Here is a 19,697-nt window from a genome sequence, read left to right on the forward strand (position 1 = left end):
ATTGGGGTGTCCAATGTTTATATACTAATGTTTTTATTTACATGATCAATTACTGATAGGTATATTCAAAATCTCCTTCTACCTCTTTCTTCTAGGAGTTATGTCCATTTTTGCATTATAAATTTTAAAGCTGTTATGAGATGCATATTTTTATAATTACTGTATCTTCCTGGTGAATCATTCCTTTTAGCATTCAGTAATGACCTTTTTTTAATCCATAATGATATTCATTACCTTAAAGTCTATCCTATCCAATGTTAATACTGCTAAAGTTTTAATTATGCTCTCTTTTTTTTCCTGTCCCACACAGGTTTCTTTTACTTTCCTATCAGCTCAGTTATGCATTTAAAAAAGATATTTGTTATATTTTATCCATTATTTTGGTGTATATAGTAGGCAGCATTGCAGGATATCTACCCTGACAGACTGATAAATGTTGAAGTTCCCAAACTTAGAGAAAAATTAAAATATACTTCCCTTTGAACAGAAATTGCTTATTGTTTGATATGCAATCAGAATAGCAGAAATGCACAATGTATGTCTAACCAAGGCCCCATCTTGTCAATGAAGGTGTCAAACCATATTAATTGCAGGGCCCAATCTGAAAGTATTCACTATGTATCTCTGACAGACAAGAAAAGAACATGCTCTTCCAGATGAGATCAGGCACGTTCAGGGTGGTATGGCCAGAGACTATGTGCTTTTTCAAATAATACACTCACATAGCTTACCCCAAGAATCTGATATGGCCCCCATCCCTGAATTGTGGTTCCCCCATGATTGAGAATTACCAGTTTATGGAATGACCAAAGAAAATTACAGTTGAAGGCTGGAAGTATTTTATTACATTAATGGCTTAGTATTCCTCCTCCTATTCCTTGGCCACTCACAGATGGTGTGGTGTTTTCTGTGTACTCTGAGTTTCTTTTGGTATGTTTCCAAACTGCTCTGGTGTCGTGGTTAGTGGACATCAAAGAGACCACAACTAGGCTCAAATCCACCTTATATCTAGAAATTTGTGTGTCCTACCAGGGGAGCTGACATTTAAGCTAGTCTGAGCTACAACAGCTTACTAGAAACTTCCGATACGCACACTGCACATCTGCTCATAGTGGAAATTGGGGTCTACTTCTTTCTACTACTGGCTCTGCAAAAGACTATATAAGTGACCATGTTCATAAGGAGGGAAGGCCCTAGTTCTTGTTAATTAGCCTCGGTATTTTCTTTGGTCAAGCTGTCAAGTTTGTGCACTACATAGAAAGCCTTGAAAAACTCATTAAAGTCGATGCTGCCATCTTTGTTCAAGTCCATTCTTTTAGCAAGCTCATCAACTTGGGAGTCATCAATATAAACGTTGTAGTGACTACTAAAAAGTTTCCACATGGTATGAAATTCCGCCATGGAGATCAGACCTAAAAGAATATAGGAGAATGCTGTGAGTGTTCATTTTAAGGCCCACCTAAGGGAGGGATATGGAAGCCATATTGATTGAATAGTCCCAATTAGAAGCTCACTAACATGCCTGACCATCAAGACACTGAAGAAAATGAAAAAGAGAATAAATATAAGAAACAATATGTCATTTAAAACTTCTAAGTGATCATAAGATTATTCTAAAGCTGGCATTTTAAAACAGTGAAGGAATTATTCTAAAACAGTGAAGGAATGGAGGGAGATTGTGAACTGTGGGGACTATATGCGGCGTAGAAATTTTAAGATTTAAAATCTAAGGGAAAGGGACATAGAAGGAGGACAGAGAGGAGGGCAACATCAAAGTAGAGGGAAAAGATACCCTAGGACTCAGTAAGAGCACTGGAAATAATGGGTCTGCCATTTTTATAGGCAATAATTTACTCTCTGTTTTATTATTAATTTTGGGGTGCTCAATGATGGCTGTAGTTAAAGATTATCTGATGATGTTTTTAAAGTTTGAAAATGTGGGTGGTGGGCACACGATCAATAAATAGATGATGTATCGCAGAAATGTACATGTTAAAACCTGTATCATTTTACTAACCAATGTCACTCCAGTGGATTTAAATGAAAAATAAATGAATAAAGTATATCTGCAAGCAACGTAAATGTTATTACTAATTGCTGATGAGTTGTAAACTAATAATTACTGGGGGGGGGGCTGACAACTCTCCCTGGAGTATTTCTATTTTAATAAAGGATTCTGAACTTTACAAAGCTAAAAGAGAAAATGAGTTTTCATAGCCCTCAGTCCCCAAAACAGAATCAGAACTCTAGAGATGATTTTTATGACCAGGAGTAACCATGATGTTTATGAGACTGATGCACTGCCTGCTGTGCTGAGAAGGTCACTTTAAATGAACAGTGAATGATCTTTTCATCTATACTGGTGACTTATAAAAGGAGCTATTTTTGTCTGACTAATGGATGCATAGGCCTATATCAGACCATATGGTCTCGAATAGGGTTAGTAGCCAACTAAAATAATAATGATATTAACGATGAGTTCTAGAAAGCAATAGATGAAAACACAGTTCTAGTTTCAGAGAGATAGACCAATCTTTGCTTTCTACTGTAAGTGAATAAATCCAAGTTCATTTACCTGAGTGATCAGAGTCAATGACATTAAAGATGATTTGCAGGTCAGATCGGTATCTGTACAGAGTTTCAATCAGAGCTGACTGGACCTAAGATAAAATTTTTCTAAGTGTTAAAACATAAAATTAATAACATACATCAATTTAGTAAATATAACAAGCATAAAACATCATTGTCAATTCAAATTAGGTGATTTACATAGCCACTTGAGAAGGCAGGCCTTCCCTGGAGGCCCAACCCTCTTTAATCAGAGAGAAGACCATGTTCTTATGTTTGGAGGTATCTGCAGTCTGTGTTTCTCGGAGGACAGGGCCAAAGCCAATCAGGAAGCAGCAAATAACAATAGCCAACATTTACTGAGAACGCCTCGTGTGCCAGGCTCTGCACTGAGAGCTTTTCTGTGGGTTGTTTCATTTAGCTCTCAACACAGCCCCAAGGAACAGAACTGTTATTATGTCCTTTTTACAGATTAAAGAACAAAGAGGCAAAGTAAGTTTCCCAGGGTTCATATAGCTGGTAAATGGAATTTGAATCTTAGCTGCCTGAAGCCAAGGTCTGTGAGCTCAGTCACAATGGTAAACTGCCCCTTAAGGGAAGTCTGAAGCCTCCTTCCTATGGATATTTGGGGTTCCCACCTGCACTTTTACTTCCCTTCTCTGCTCTTCACTTCTCTCCCCTGCACACAATCACCCCAGTCCTAGTTCCCATCAGCTCACTTTCAGCTCTATATTATAACTAACTGCTGATGAGTTGTTAACTAATAATTACTGGGGGGGGGGGACTGACAACTCTTCCTGAGGTATTTTTATTTTAATAAAGGATTCTGAACTTTACAAGTACTTAAGGTGTAAGATGTTACGTCAGTCAGTCTATACACTCATAATTGAAGAGGGAATATGTTGAGTATTTTAAAGGGTGCATTATATGAAAGAATAGATGTCACATCGGCACTTCTGCTGGACAACACTTAAGAGAAGAATCATACGTTTGCCATGGATTTGCTTGCAGAAGCTTTTTCTTCTTTTTGCTTATCCTTAGAATGCACACCTTTCCTGAACAGACCACAAGGTAGCAGGGAGACCCTCCTAAGTCTGCCACTCCCATCCATTAGATGATTCCACTCTCAACTTTTCAAAGGATTAAATTACTCTTACAGGTTTCCCAAAGGGTGTTTCTCTCCAACCAGGTTTTAGTGGGGGCTGTTTCACTTGCCTCTTTCACAGGTTTTTGAATGTGCATATCATTGAAGCAGGACATGTAGTCGACATTCCCTTCTTGGTCTGTGATAACCAGATGTGAGCTCAGGGATCTCCATGGTAACTTCAGCCCCAAAACGGTCTCCATAGAAAAAGCCCACTGGCCCATAGAAATTTTTCCTAACAATAACAACCAAAAAGTAAAAAAGAAAAGAAGAATGCCTATTAATTGGTAGATAATTTGATAAAGAAATGCAACCTCCTCAGTGCAGCCCAGGGGCAACCTGGGGTTTCAAAGCCTGGGTGCCTCCTGCCCCCTTCTACAATTTGTCCTACCAGGCTCCAGGGGGCCAAGGGAGGAACAACTATAAAAAGTCTTCAGTGTTCCATAGCTCTTTGTCTTACTGTTGTGTATAAGCAATCAGACGTTGGGTGGTGGATTTCTTTTTCCTTTTTCTGATGAACATAGTAAAGTATGTTTATAATAGAAGATTTAAAAGTGCAAAAGGATATAAAGAAAAAATGATATGCAGGATAAAAGACTACTTTTACTTTTAACATTTTGACATATTATTCACTTTTCATTTTCCCAGGTATTATCCTTTTATTCCCTAATATTATGTGTAGTTTTTCAAAGTAGAAATCTTTATTTTTCCTGATTATTACAGATATACTCATATGAAAATGATTTTGATAAACAGAAAACAAATAAAACAATATTCACAATTTATGTATAATATGTACAAACAGCATTAAGAACATTTCCATACATTCCCCTTTGGTACATTGACCCTATAGCTCAATTTGGGGAGAATTCATATCTCAACATCACTGGCCCTTGAACATAGTAATAGCTACTCATTTATTTCAATTCTTTTTCATTTCTCTTAATAATATTTTACAAATCTCACACACTAATCATTTGGTTTCTTCCTTAGTACTTGATTAACTATTATGAATGATATCTTTTAAGGTTTTCATTATCTAAAGTTAATTGCTAGCTATATTAATTATCAATTTATTTCCACTCAGCTCCAAATGTACCCTTCTTTACCCTGTTTTATGATATTGGAGCTGAACACTGTAAACATTTTTTTGGCAGCTGGTATAGTGTTAGGTTTTGTCAGCAGAGAGTATAGGAAGAATGCTCTAAGACATAGCAGAAGACATTGTTCTGGTATGCTCCACTTTTTGTTTCTACTGCATAGTATGGTTGCAGAGGTGTGTGGGAAATTCAATGGCACCCGCTCACTACTGAATTTCACTGATACAACATGGATGCCTCCCTTGCCAGCAGTCTGTCGGAGACACAGTGGTACATAGCCCAAAGAGAATTTTGTTGGCACCACAGTGGGTGGCTTCATCCTCTCCAGTCCTGGCCCTCTATCTCCAGACCATCTCTGACCTGAGATACCCCAGCATACTTCTACAGTCACACCCTCCTCAATAAAGTCTGAATGTTACCTTTGGTTGGGAGTAGGGAACTCTTTTAAGTTTGTTCCTTCTTTGGGTACCCTTTCTCAACCTTAGAGACAGCATCTGTTCCCTACACTTCCTATTCCTATATTCTTTAGAGTTCTATTTTATCCATTTTAGTAACTAATCACTGTTTACTAATTAGTAATTCTTTATACTAAGTTCCTCCGTTCAAATTATTGATGGAGTTTCTATCTCCTGAATAGGCTCTAATTGATATTTAGTGACATTTTATTTCTTCCTTTCTAACTCATGGTTTTATTTAACTTGCCTTATTGCACTGGCTAACATCCCCAGCAAAATATTGAACAGTCTTGAGACTGGGCCACCTGTATTAGTTTCCTATTGTTATAACAAATTACCACAGACTAAGTGGCTTAAAATAATACAAATTTACATCTTAGAGTTCTGGAGTTTGGAAGTCAAGAATCAGTTTCATGGAAAGAGGAGATGTAGCCTAGAGATTTATCATACTTACTGTGGGGCTGGTAAATGCACTAGAATTCTGTATGCTCTAGAATCTAGCTGTTTCTTAATAGGCAGGCCTTTCAGGGTGCCTAATCTGACATATTACCAGAATAGAAGTCAAATTCAGGGTTGTTGTTTTCTTAAGTTGAAAAAAACTTACTCAAAAGGAGAAATATACCTTTTTCCAAGCATATAATGGATTATATTTATTTTTAGCTCTATCATTCCTCACTAGTAAAAATAGAGAAGTAAAATCTTAAAAAATCAAAAAAGAAAGCAAAGAAGGAATGAAGGAAGGAAGGAAGGAAGGAAGGAAGGAAGGAAGGAAGGAAAGAAGGGACAAGAGAGAGAGAAAACCGGTCTGGATGTAACCTGCTATGTTAAGAAATGATAAGCATTTCTTAATATATAATTTTATTACCTGTTTTCTCACGGTCTTGAAGTTGGAAAACATTAATGAGGTCAGTTTTTCGTGCAATCATTCTTTCCTTTAATATCTTAATGGCACTACGTTCGATGGTGTGCACCCTATGTTAAGACAATTATTAGAGAGAAATTACATAAATCATTCTGTTTTGTTTCATTTTAATGTGCTATGTTACCACTCACTAGTTTCTACTTTAAATGAATTCCCTAACTTCATATATACCATGTTACTAAGTGGTGAATGTGTGTATATGTTCATGTATGTTTTGTGAAATTTTAAAAGGATTACCACTAGTGTTTTCTTTTTTATTTCAAAGAGTCACATGTACAATTAGTGTCTAAAAATATCCAGGACAATTTTGAAAAAAGGAAAATAAAGAGGGACTTGCTATATAGCAGATAATGAAATTTACCATACAGTTACTGAAACAAAACAAGCTGGTATTGACACAAGAGAGGATACATAAGCAGAATAGAAATTTCAAAAATATAGCGAACTACATATGCATATGTCTAACAAAGGAAGTATGTATGACAAAAGAGGTGTGACAATTCAGTAGAAAGGACAATTTTAAAAAATGGTGTTAGCACAGCTAACTGACTGAAAGCTAAACTTTTACCCCAGACCATTTACAAAAATAAATTCAAAATAAATGAGGAGCAGAGAAACAAAGTAGTCATGAGTCATATATCCCCACCAAAAAAGCAAAATGGCAGATTAAATCCAATCATATTGATAAGAATACCATATATGAATGTGTTAAATAAAAACCACACATTATAAGACTGAATTTTAAAAAAACAAGATTTAACTACATGTTGTCTACAAGACACACACTTTAGTTTCAAGGATACAAAGAATTTGAAAAAAAATGGGCAAAGATACACCATGCAAACAACAATTCCAGAGAGGTAGAATGGCTATACTAATAGCAGACAGAAGAGATTTTATGACAAAAGCTGTTATTAGTGATAAAGAGGAATATTTTATGATAAAAGAACCAATCAGCCAAAGAAGATAAAGAACTATAAACATATATGAACCTAACAACAGAGCCCAAAACTACATGAAGCAAAAACTGACAGAATTGAAGGGAGAAATAGACAATTCAGCAGAAATAATTGGGGGCATCAATACTTTGCTTTCTTTTTTTTAATTGCATTTATTTAAAAATTTTTTACTTTATTGATTAAGAGGTGAGAAAGGGAGGAAGGGAGAGAAGGAGGGAGGAAGGGAGAGAGACATTGATTTGTTGTTCTACTTAATGTATTCAGTGCTTGATTCTTTGTTTTTAAAGATTTATTTATTTATTTACTTTTAGAGAGAGAGGAAGGGAGAGAGAGAGAAACATCAATGTGTGGTTATCTCTTGCACACCCCAATCTGGGGACCCGGCCTGCAACCCAGGCATGTGCCCTAACTGGGAATCAAACCCATGACCCTTTGGTTCACAGGCCAGTATTCAATCCACTGAGCCACACCAGCCAGGGCCAGTGCTTGATTTTTATATATGTCTTGACCAGGGATCTAACCCACAACCTTGGCATATGGGGATGATGCTCTAACCAACTGAGTTATCTGGATATAAAAGATTTGACAGCACTTATAAACCAACGAGATCTAACAAATATATATATGTGTGTATATAAACAAATATATACAAATACATAACAAATATATACATATATACATATATATACATATATATATCACTCCACCCAACAACAGGAAGAGTGTACATTCTGCTAAAGGACATACAGAACACTTTCCACGTCAGACCTCATATTAAGCCATAACATAAGCCTCAAAAAATTTTATATGATTAAAATCATACAAAGTATCTTTGTAGACTATAAAAACTCAGAGATTAATAAGAAGGACATCTGGAAAAATCACAAATATGAGGAAATTAAACAACATTATCCTAAATAACCAATGGGTCAAGGAAAAACATCACAAGAAAACCTAGAAAATACTTCGAGGTAAATAAAAATTAAAACACAACATGCCAAAATATGAGATGCCACTAAAGCAGTGCTTAGAGGAAAATTTATAGCTATAAATGCCTACATTAAAAAAGATCTTAAATTAATTACATATGTCTACCTTCAAAAACTAAAACCTAAAGCAAGCAGAAGGATGCAAATAACAAAGAACAGAGGAGAAATAAATGAAATAGAGAATAGAAAAACAATAGAGAAAATCAACAACATCGAAAATTGTTTTTTTGAAAAGATCAATAAAACTGACAAACCTTTAGCTGGCATGGCTAAGAAATAAAAGAGAAGGAAGACTCAAATTTCTAAAATCAAGAATGAGAGAGAGATCATCACATCTGGCCTTACAGAAATTAAAAAGAATTATAAGGAAATATTATGAACAATTACATACCAACAAATTAGATACACTAGATAAAATGGATGAATTTCTATATAGGCAAACTAGCAAAATTGACTAAGGAGAAATCTTTTAAAAAAACAAACTGAACATATCTGGAACAAGTAAAAAAATGACTAAGTAACCATACAACTTCTCACAAAAAAGAAAACAAACAAAAAACTCAGGGCCAGATGGCTTCACTGGTGAATTCTATCAAACATTTCAAAAAAGAATTAATACCAATCATTCACAAACTTTTCTAAAAAATAGAAAAGGTAGGACTACTACCCATCTTATTATATGACATAGCCAGCATTACCCTGATAGCAAAACCAAAGGCTGCAAGAAAACTACAGACCAATATTTCTTATAAATATAGAAAGACAATCCTCAACAAAATACTAGCATACTGCATCCAGCAATATATAAAAACACACCATGAACAAGTGGGATTTATCTCAGGAATGGAAGGTTTAACATCTGAAATTAATCAATGTGATCCACCAAATTAATAGAATAAAAGACAAAAACCACATGATCATCTTGATAGCTACAGAAAACCTAATTGACAAAAATTCAATATTTTTTCATGATAAAAACACTCCATAAATTAGGCATAGAAGGGAACTTCCTTAACCTGTTAAGGGGCATCTACAAAAATCATACAGCTAATATACTTAATGGTGAAAGACCAAATAGTGTCCCTCTTAAGATCAGGAACAAGACAAAGTTATCTGCTCCCTGCACTTCTACTCAACATTGGTTTGGAGGTTCTAGGCAGTGCAGTTAATCAAGAAAAAATAAACAAATAAAAGCATCCAGTTGGAAAGGAAGAGGTAAAACTATCTTCATTCACAGATAATATGGTCTTGCATATAGAAAATTCCAAGGAATCCAATCAAAACTATTAGAACTAATGAGGAACATATATCAAGATTGTATAACACACAAAAATAAACTTTACTTCTATAGACTAAAAATGAACAATCCAAAAATGTAATTTAAAAAACTCTGTTTACTATTGCAACAAAGAAAATAAAACACTTAGAAATGAATTTAGCAAAACAATGTCTAAGGCTTGTCCACTGAAAAGCACAAAACATTGTTCAGGGAAATGAAAAAAGATCCAAATAAATAGAACAATATAGCACTTGGGAGATTTAATACTGTTAAGCTGGCAATAACCAGCAAATTGATCTAGACATTCAAAATAATCCCTATCAAAATCCCAGTTGGCATTTCTTGCAGAAGGTGACAAGCTGATTCTAAAATTCATAGGAAATGCCAGGGACCCAGAATAACTAAACTTATCTCAAAAAAGAAGAACCAAGTTTGACTCACATTTCTGGTTTCAGAACCTACCACAAAGTTATAGTAATTAGGAGAGTGTGTTACTTGTATTAGGATAGAGATATAGATCAATAGGATAAAATTTAAAGTCCAGAAAAAAAATTAAACTCCAGAAATAAATCTGTACCTTTATGGTCAACCTACTTTTGACAAGGGTGCCAAGACAATCACATGGGGGAAGGAGAGTCTTCCCAATTGATGGTGCCGGGACAACTGAATGTCCACAAGTAAAAGAATGAAGTTGGACCCCTATCTCATACCATGCACAAAAATTAACTCAAAATGGGTCAGACACTCAATTATAAAAAGCTTACTCAATAAATTTCTTTTTTTAAATTTTATTTAGTTATATTTCAAGTACAGTTTTTTGTCTATTTTTCCCATCCCAGCCCCCCTGCCCCATCTCCCCACCTCCCTCCCATTTCCCCCCCCCCATCCTCATCCCTGTGTCTTTCATACTTGTTCCTCAAAATCCCTCCCCATTTTTTCCCCTTAAATTCCCTTCCCTCTCCCCTCTGGTCGCTGCCCACTTGTTCTCTATTTCAGTGTCTTTGTTTTTATTCTGTTTGCTTGTTTGTTTTGTTGTTTAGCTTCCTGTTAAAGGTGAGATCATATGGTATTTGTCTTTCAATGCCTGGCTTATTTCACTCAGCATAATGCTTTCCAGTTCCATCCATGTTGTTGCAAAGGGTAGGAGCTCCTTCTTTCTCTCTGCTGCATAGAATTCCATTGTGTATATGTACCACAATTTTTTGATCCATTCATTTACTGACGGGCACCTAGGTTGCTTCCAACTCTCGGCTATTGTAAATTGTGCTGCTATGAACATTGTGGTGCATAGGTTCTTTGAAATTGATGTTTTAGGATTCTTTTTTTTTATTTTCTTTTTTTTTTTTAGGATTCTTAGGATATAATCCTAGCAGTGTAATTGCTGGGTCAAAAGGCAGGTCGATTTTTATTTTTCTGAGAAAATTCCATACTGTTTTCTATAATGGTTGTACCAGTCTGCAGTCCCACCAACAGTGAACTAAGGACCCCTTTTCCCCACAACCTCTCCAACATTTGTTGTTTGTTGCTTTGTTTATGATAGCCATCCTGACTGGTGTAAAGTGGTATCTCATTGTGGTTTTAATTTGCATCTCTCTGATAGCTAATGATATTGAGCATCTCTTCATGTGTCTCTGGATATTCTGTATGTCCTCTTTAGAGAAGTGTTTGTTCAAGTCCTTTTCCCATTTTTAATTGGGTTAGATGTCTTCCTAGAGTGGAGTCGTGTAAGTTCTTTGTATATTTCTTAGAAGAAAACATAGAGGTATATTTGGGGTTACAAAAGGGCCTCTTATATTCAACATCAAAAGCACAAGCAAAAAAGAAAAATAGATACACTGGATTTAACAAATATTAAAAATGTTTGTTCTATAAATAATACCATCAACAAAGAAAAAATACCGCCCACAGAATGGGAGAGACTATTTACAAGTCCTGTATGTAATAAGTGGCATATACATAGGATACATAAAGAACTTTTACAAGGCAATAATATAAAATAGGAGAATAATATACATAGGTAATTCAAAAAGAGAAAAATTCAATTTCCAAAAACATAAGATGGGTAAACTCAGCTGTCTAAAATATCCCAATTAAAATACTAAGATTTTCCATTTTTAATCTATCAGCTTGGCAAAAATTAAGAATAGGGTAATAATATCTCAGACTAATGAGGATGTGAAGAAAAAGGTATGTCGTTCTTCAAATTAATTGTTACAGCTCTTGGAGTATCTAGCAAAATTTTAAACATATAAATCCATAAATCTCATATTTTGAAATCTTACAGCAGCACTAAAAACTTACATACACACATACACACACACAGAAATGTTTGTTATAGTATTGTTTTTAAGTGTAAAACCCTGGAACCAATCTGGATGGCCATAAGTTGAATAAGATTCAATTTGTACACTTCATATGTACACTATAGAATATATATATTAAAAAGAATGAATTAGGCCCTGGATGGTGTGGCTCAGTTGATTGGAGTGTCATCCCATAAACCAAAAGATCACAGGCTCAATTCCCAGTCAGGGCACAATTCCCAGTCAAAGGTTGCGGGTTCAGTCCCCGGTTTTGGTGCATAAAAGAGGCAACTGATCAATGTTTCTCTCTCACATCCATATTTCTCTCCCTCTACCTCCCTTCCCCATTCTCTAAAATGAAAATGATGTCCTCGGTGAGAAAAAAAGAATGAATCAGGTCTATATATACTAACTTGGAGTGATGTTCATGATAGAATCTTTTTTTAAATATATTTTTTATTTTATTGACTATGCCATGACATTTGTTCTATTTCCCCCCTTCATTCCCCTCCATCCTGCACACCCCTCCCCCACCATTCCCCGCCCCTTTAGTTCATGAACACGTGTCTCAAGTTCTTTGGATTCTATATTTCCCCTACTATTCTTACCCTCCCCCTATCTATTTTCTATCTACTGTCTATGCTACTTATTTTCTGTACCTTCTCCCCCCCCCTTCTCCTTCTCCCACTCCCCTGTTGCTAACCCTCCATGTGATCTTCATTTCTATGGTTCACTCCTGATCTAGCTGTCCTCTTAGTTCGCTTTTGTTTTAGGTGTGGTTCTTAATAACTGTGAGTTTGCTGTCCTTTCACTGTTCATCTTTTTTATCTTCTTTTTCTTAGGTAAGTCCCTTTAGCATTTCATATAATAAGGGCTTGGTGATGATGAACTCCTTCAATTTGATCTTATCTGAGAAGCACTTTATCTGTCCTTCCATTTTAAATGAAAGCTTTGCTGGATAGAGCAATATTGGTTGTAGGTCTTTGGTTTTCATGAATTGGAATACTTCTTTCCAGCCTCTTCTTGCCTGTAAGGTCTCTTTTGAGAAATCAGCTGACAGTCTGATGGGAACTCCTTTGTAGGTGACTGTCCCCTTATCTCTTGCTGCTTCTAGGATTCTCTCCATTTTAATCTTGGCTAATGTAATGATGATGTGCCTTGGTGTGTTTGTTCTTGGGTCCAACTTCTTTGGGACTCTCTGAGCTTCCTGGATTTTCTGGAAGTCTATTTCCTTTGCCATATTGGGGAAGTTCTCCTTTATTATTTGTTCAAATAAGTTTTTCACTTGTGGCTGTTCCTTTCCCCTTCTGGTACCCCTATAATTCGGATGTTGGAGCATTTAAAGATGTCCTGGAGGTTCCTAAGCCTGTCCTCATTTTTTTTGAATTCTTGTTTCTTCATCCTTTTCTGTTTGGTCATTTTTTTCCTCTTTCTGGTCCACTCCTTTGATTTGAGCCCCAGTTTCCTTTCCATTACTATTGGTTTCCTGTGTACTTCCCTTCATTTCAATTAGTTTAGCTTCCATATGTTCCTCTAATTTGTGACTAAAATCAACCAGTTCTGTGAGCATCCTGATTACCAGTGTTTTGAACTGTGCAGCTGAAAGTTTGGCTATTTCTTCATGGCTTGGATTTATCGGCTTTGGGGCTCTGAGTGGTTCTTGAGCCATGTTTTCATCTGTTTGTGCCTGTTACATATGAGGAGCGGAGCCTTAGCTGTTCACCAGGGTGGGGCCACCCAGGTTGCAGGTTTGTGATGCTATATATGGGGGCAGGGTCAGAGAGGGAGCAATGGCAGTCCTCTCTGCTCGCCCAGTCCGCCTCACCACTTGCCCCCGCCTGCTTATCTGAGCGCAAATGTGCGAGCCCACTGCCCTGTGCTGGGGCCTTCGCAGTCTGTCTCAATGCACGTCTCTTCACTGGTTTATCTGCGCGCAAATGCGTGACCTCAGACAGCCAGCCGCACCGCACATTCCTGTAGCTACCCAGCACCTGGGATCCACGCCCTGAGCTGCTTATGCGCCGCCCAGGTTGGGGGATCATTTTTGCCTGACCCACTCTGCTGCTGGCTTCGCCCCTTTCACCAGTTTAGCTGAGGGGTTCGTTTTTTTTGGACTCCGTATTGTTCGATTTTCTGTGGTTTGGTTGCATTTATTATTGTTAAAACTTTGTTGTTTTTAGATTTGGTTGTGTGAGGAAGCAAAGTGTTTCCACCTATGCCTCCATCTTGGTGGAAGTCCCCATGATAGAATCTTTAGGAGAAAAGTCACTTGCAGAATACAGTATGCAGTTTGACTCTGTCTTTGTAAAAAAAAAAAAAAAGTGTGTATGGTAGTCTCTGACTTTCTCCTCTCACTGGGACATGTATTTAATGAGGAAAAGGACTTTTGCCTATTTTGATTATTACTGTATCACCTGTGCCTAAAACAGTGTCAGATACATACTAAGTGCTCAACTTTTTCATTCAATAAATGAATAATTGCTTGTTTATCATTATATGAGCAAGGAGAACAGGGTGGAAGGGTCCACACCAAATTATTAATTGCAGTTGCCTATGGGGGAAAGGATTACTGAGAAGTAGGGGGACAGAAGATTATTAACATTTTATTTATACATCATTTTTGGCCTTACTTGTTAACTATAGATATATTCATTTTATGATGAAAAAAATTAATGTTAAAGGAGAAAAAGAAGACAAACTATGAATGCCATCACACAGAGAAACACACACAACTCTTTTGTCACATACATTTCTGGGTAGAGAGGAGACAAAGTCAGACCCGACTGACTGGGCTCTTATGGGGGGTCTGTGCTGAGAAGGCTGTAGGTTATGGGGCTGGGTGGGGGTGGGGACCTTCTTTTCTTTATATTCAGTTAAGGACTGTTTGCAGATGCCTACTAATTTATTCACCTAAAGAGATATATGAATTAAAAATTGCTGCTCTTGGTGTCAAAAGTGAGTATATTTGCTACTTGGTGTCTGGAACTATTTCCATTTTGTTTATACCAACGAGTAACCAATAAGTAGTTGTATTCACTCTTGTGGCTGCTCTCACTCATTCTATATTGGTTCTATTTGATCACAGTACTGGCATTCCAAATTCCTCTTTGACTCTAAGGCACAGGTGGCAAACAAGGACCTTGGGTCAAATCCAGCCCTCCATCTTGTTTCTACCGGGTAGCAGTGCTGAGCTCCTTGCCCCTAGTTAAGGAGTAGTTACATGTATACAGTCCTAAAGTTACATTCAGCCCTTTGAAGGCAATGGCAAGGCTGATGTGGCCCCCAGTGAAAATGAGTTTGACACCCCTGCTCTAAGGCTTAGAGGATACACACCTTCGGTAAAGAGGACTTAGGCATGTTGCCTTTGTTACTTGGTACTGGAAGAACTGGAGGGTTGAACGATATCCCACCCTGATATAAGCTCCTCGATTGCTGCCTTCTTCATAATAATTAGAAGCAGAAAATACTGTAATGACCTGATTAAACAGAAAGAGGGCAGATTCACATAGAATTAGTTCTCAAAATGTCCTTCAATAAAGTCAGAAATAGCTCAAGTCTTAAAAAAAGCAAAAATCAAAGTTCCGAATCTAAAGTCTAACAAGATTTCCTGTGATTCCATCAGAGAGGAACAAGGCTTTTAAATCAGTTTCCCCAGAAGTACTGACTTCTAGCCCTCATCCCCAGAGTTTTTGGTCTTGCAATCTGGTGTACAATTTTAGGTCCATATCTTAAAATTCCCCTTAATGCTCAGTTTTGCAAATTCTGATTTTCCAAGGGCATAAAATCTTTATTTTCTTTCTCAGTAATATTTGAGCATTCAAAATAAAACTTGTCTAGTATCATAGTCTTCTTTTGCTTTGAGCTAAATGATTTAGAGGGCTCGCTCCCCTCCCCCAAAACCAGTGCTTTAAGGGCAAAGAAATAGGGGCTAAAATAAGGGACCACAACCACTCTGTTGGAAAGGAACCAACCAGCCTTGGGGCTGTGATGGAAGATAGGAGGGTAATATTTGTCAGTGACAGGAAACCTAGCTTAAGCCAAGTCCTGCCTTAATGAGCATGTCACTTCAGACAAGCCACTGGTATTTTCTCTCTATTTTCTTATTACAAAGAAACCTTATAAAATACCTTTTTTAACCATCGTGCAATTGTTAGCATGAGGCACAGCTGAATTAATAGATTTTAGAAGAGTAAAAGTTGAAATAGAAGGAAGTGCCATGCATTTGGTATTGTTTTGTGTTTATCACTGTTCAGGGTTAGACAAAGGGACATTCCAGGATGCTTGGAACAAGAAACCAGTTCCTCAGTCCTCATGTCTTGTAGCCTTATCACACACCACTGTAGGAGCACAACACACTCCATTTTAGTGGGTGGAGCTAAGCTGACCAAAGACAGTGACTTGCTAGAGTTTACCTACTCAGTGAGTAGAAGGGAAGTGTGTTTGGTTGCTCTGCCCTGCACCAGGACCATGCAAAGGTAAAAGACAGCAAACTGGATTCACTGCTGTCTTTTATGTGCTCAGTGAGTTTAAGAACACTCTCAATCCCATGGTACTGAAAAAATGCCTTGTGGTTAGTAAGAGCCTTTCTGTGTCCATATGTAGTGTTGCATGTACAGTTTTAATCTTTGGGATTAGGGAAATAAACTACAAATCCCTTAAGCTGAGGGACAGAGAGGCCCCTTCTAACAACTTATGTGAACTCTGGTCTCCTATTTCTGTCTATCAAAGCAAGGCCTTCTTTTTTTGGTACCAGGGAAGACATCTTCCTATGAGCCTCTAAGTGAGGCACATCTTCTATAAAGACTATGCTGGGGGAGGGGAAAGATGTCTGTAATGATGTCACCAACAATGTTAGCTTACCTTCCCATCGTGGCAGAGTTCATACCCTTCAGGCTTACATTCATGAGACCTAATGAGCAGTTTCAAGCGGTGTTTCCTAAGAAACCTGTTGGTAACATCTGGCCCAAAATAGCAGCCCCCTCCTCGGCATGTGTTTGGATAGCAGCCTCGTTTCTCCCTAGGATCACTCCATAGAATATCGGTGACCTTGAAACAACAAACCAGATTAGGTGGCTACTATTTGCAAATGAGAGTTTATCTTTCTAAATTCCAACTTCTTTTCCAGAAATATTAACCCATGTCATCCCAAAGTCTTGCTACTTTTCATTACTCCTTCAAAATTGTTTAATGTTTCTCTTCCATAAATCTTTTCCAGAATAATTTTAATGACCATAGCCACCACAATCCCTTTCTGCTATCCCCAATAATCAATGTTGCAATAACAATATTGGACTAATGTAGGGCCTGGTATGGGCATAAGAACAGACACATAGAACAGTGGAAGAGAACAGAGAGCCCAGAAATAAACCCAAGTCTCTATGGGCAATTAATATGCAACAAAGGGGGCAGAAACATAAAATGAACTAAAAATAGCCAGTGCAACAAATGGTGTTGGGAGAACTGGACAACTACATGCAAAAATATGAAACCTGACCACCAACTTACACCATACACAAAAATAAACTCAAGATGGATGAAAGAGGAATATAAGTTGTGACACCATCAAAGTCCTAGAGGAGAACACAGGCAGGGAAATTTCAGATATTCCACACAGCAATATTTTTACCGATATGTCCCCTAGAGCAAGGGATATAAAGGAAAGAATAAACTAATGGAACTCCATCCAGTTTAAAAGCTTCTGCACGGTTAAAGAAAATATCAGCAAAGTGAAAAGGGAACCAACCATATGGGAAAAGATATTTGCTGATATTACCTTGGACAAGGGTTTGAGTTTTAAAATAAATAAAGAACTCATACTACTCCACACCAGGAAGACAAACAACATGATCAAAAAATGGGCAAAGGACCTGAACAGACACTTCTCCAAGGACATACAGAGGGGTCAAAGACATATAAAAGGATGCTCAGCATCACTAGACAGCATAGAGATGCAAATTAAAACCACAATGAGATACCACTTCACACTGGTCAGAATGGCCATCATAATTAAATCAACAAACAAGTGCTGGAGAGGTTGTGGAGAAAAGGGAACCCTAGTGCACTGCTGGTGAAAATGCAGACTGGTGCAGCCACTGTGGAAAAGAGTATGGAATTTCCTCAGAAAACTAAAAATACAACTGCCTTATGACCCAGCAATTATACTGCTGGGGTAATATCTAAGAACCCTGAAACACCAATTCAAAAGAACCTATGCACCCAATGTTCATAGCAGCACAATCTACAATAGCCAAGTGCTAGAAACAGCCTAAGTGCCCATCAGTAAATGAATGGATTGAAAAACTATGGTACATGTACACAGTGGAATGTGACACAGCAGAAAGAAAGAGCTCCTACCCTTTGTGACAGTTTGGATGGATCTGGAGAGCGTTAGGCTAAGTGAAATAAGCCAAGCCATGAAAGACAAATACCATATGATCTCACCTATAAGTGGAACTTAATCAACAAAATGAATGGGCAAGCAAAATATAACCAGAGACACTGAAATAAAGAACAAATTGAAAGTAAGCAAAGGTATGGGGTGTAGCAGATAATGGAGGAAAGAAAGGGAAGGGTCATCAAGGAACATGGATAAAGGACCCATGGGCAAAGACAAAGGGGGATAAGATTGAGAGTGGGAGGTGGGGGTGATAGGGCAGGGGAGAGTAATGGGGTAAAAATGGGGACAACTAGACTTCCATCAAGATGGAGGCATAGGTGGAAACGCCCTGCTTTCTCACACAACCAAGTTTAGAGACAATAAACTATTAGCAACAGAAAACACAACCAGGACACATAAAATTGAACTTTTTGGAAGTCTGATAACAATGAATGCTTCAGCCTAACCGGTAAGAGGGGTGAAACCAGCAGCTGGCAGAGCGGAGTTGCACAGGAAAACTCAGTCAGAGGGACTCAGGCATGTGGATCCCAGGCGTGGGGTTGCAAAGGTTGGACCCAGTGAGTGACCCAGTGAGCGACCCACGGATCTGGCAAGGGCGCAGGGTGGCACGTTGACTGTGGTGGCTCATTCCTGAGCAGATAGACTGGCAAGGGAGTGGGCAGTGAGACGGGCCCCAGCGGGCCCCAGCGACAGGAGGCAGCAGAGAGGGCTGCCATTTCCCCACTCCAACCCCGCCCCCACATACAGTGTCACAACCCAGCAACTTCGCCCTGGTGGCCCTGCCCCGCTCCTAAGGCTCCGCTCCTCATACTTAATGGGTGCGAACAGACCAAAAATGACTCAAGAAGATCTCAAAGCCCCAGAGCCCATAACTCTAAGCGACGAAGAAATAGCCAAACTTTCAGATGCATAGTTCAAAACACTGGTGATCAGATGCTCACAGAACTGGTTGATTTTAGTCACAAATTAGAGGAACATATGAAGGCTAAACTAATTGAAACGAAGGTAAATGCACAGGAAACTGATAGTGATGAAAGGGAAACTGGGACTCAAATCAAGGGAATGGACCAGAAAGAAGGAAAAAATGACCAAACAGAAAAGGATGAAGGAACAAGAATTCAAAAAAATGAGGACAGGCTTAGGAACCTCCAGGGCATCTTTAAATGCTCCAACATCCGAATTATAGGGGTACCAGAGGGGGAAAGGAACAGCCACCAGTGGAAAACTTATTTGAACAAATAATAAAGGAGAACTTCCCCAATATGGCAAAGGAAATAGACTTCCAGGAAATCCAGGAAGCTCAGAGAGTCCCAAAGAAGTTGGACCCAAGAACAAACACACCAAGGCACATCATCATTACATTAGCCAAGATTAAAATGGAGAGAATCCTAGAAGCAGCAAGAGATAAGGGGACAGTCACCTACAAAGGAGTCCCCATCAGACTGTCAGTGGATCTCTCAAAAGAGACCTTACAGGCAAGAAGGGGCTAGAAAGAGGTATTCCAAGTCATGAAATCCAAAGACCTACAACCAAGATTGCTCTATCCAGCAAAGCTTTCATTTAGAATGGAAGTACAGATAA

At 38.0% G+C, this 19,697-nt stretch overlaps 1 protein-coding gene across 1 annotated transcript in view; it reads right to left on the reverse strand.

The window, feature by feature from the left end:
* Positions 1 to 822: 822 nt before the first annotated feature.
* PPEF1 (protein phosphatase with EF-hand domain 1) overlaps positions 823 to 19,697 on the reverse strand; it is an 84,177-nt gene continuing 65,302 nt past the window's right edge. The window contains exons 11-16 of the mRNA XM_037157500.2: positions 16,580 to 16,765; positions 15,053 to 15,195; positions 6,133 to 6,239; positions 3,784 to 3,947; positions 2,576 to 2,660; positions 823 to 1,412 (exon numbers count right to left, since the gene is read on the reverse strand). Of these exons, the coding sequence (XP_037013395.2) occupies positions 1,204 to 1,412; positions 2,576 to 2,660; positions 3,784 to 3,947; positions 6,133 to 6,239; positions 15,053 to 15,195; positions 16,580 to 16,765 (894 nt within the window). The 3' untranslated portion in view covers positions 823 to 1,203. The remainder of the gene's footprint in view (positions 1,413 to 2,575; positions 2,661 to 3,783; positions 3,948 to 6,132; positions 6,240 to 15,052; positions 15,196 to 16,579; positions 16,766 to 19,697) is intronic.

This window comes from Artibeus jamaicensis, unplaced genomic scaffold (genome assembly GCF_021234435.1).
Source record: "Artibeus jamaicensis isolate MK-2021 breed Jamaican fruit bat unplaced genomic scaffold, CSHL_Jam_final scaffold_1283, whole genome shotgun sequence".
Lineage (NCBI taxonomy): Eukaryota > Metazoa > Chordata > Mammalia > Chiroptera > Phyllostomidae > Artibeus > Artibeus jamaicensis.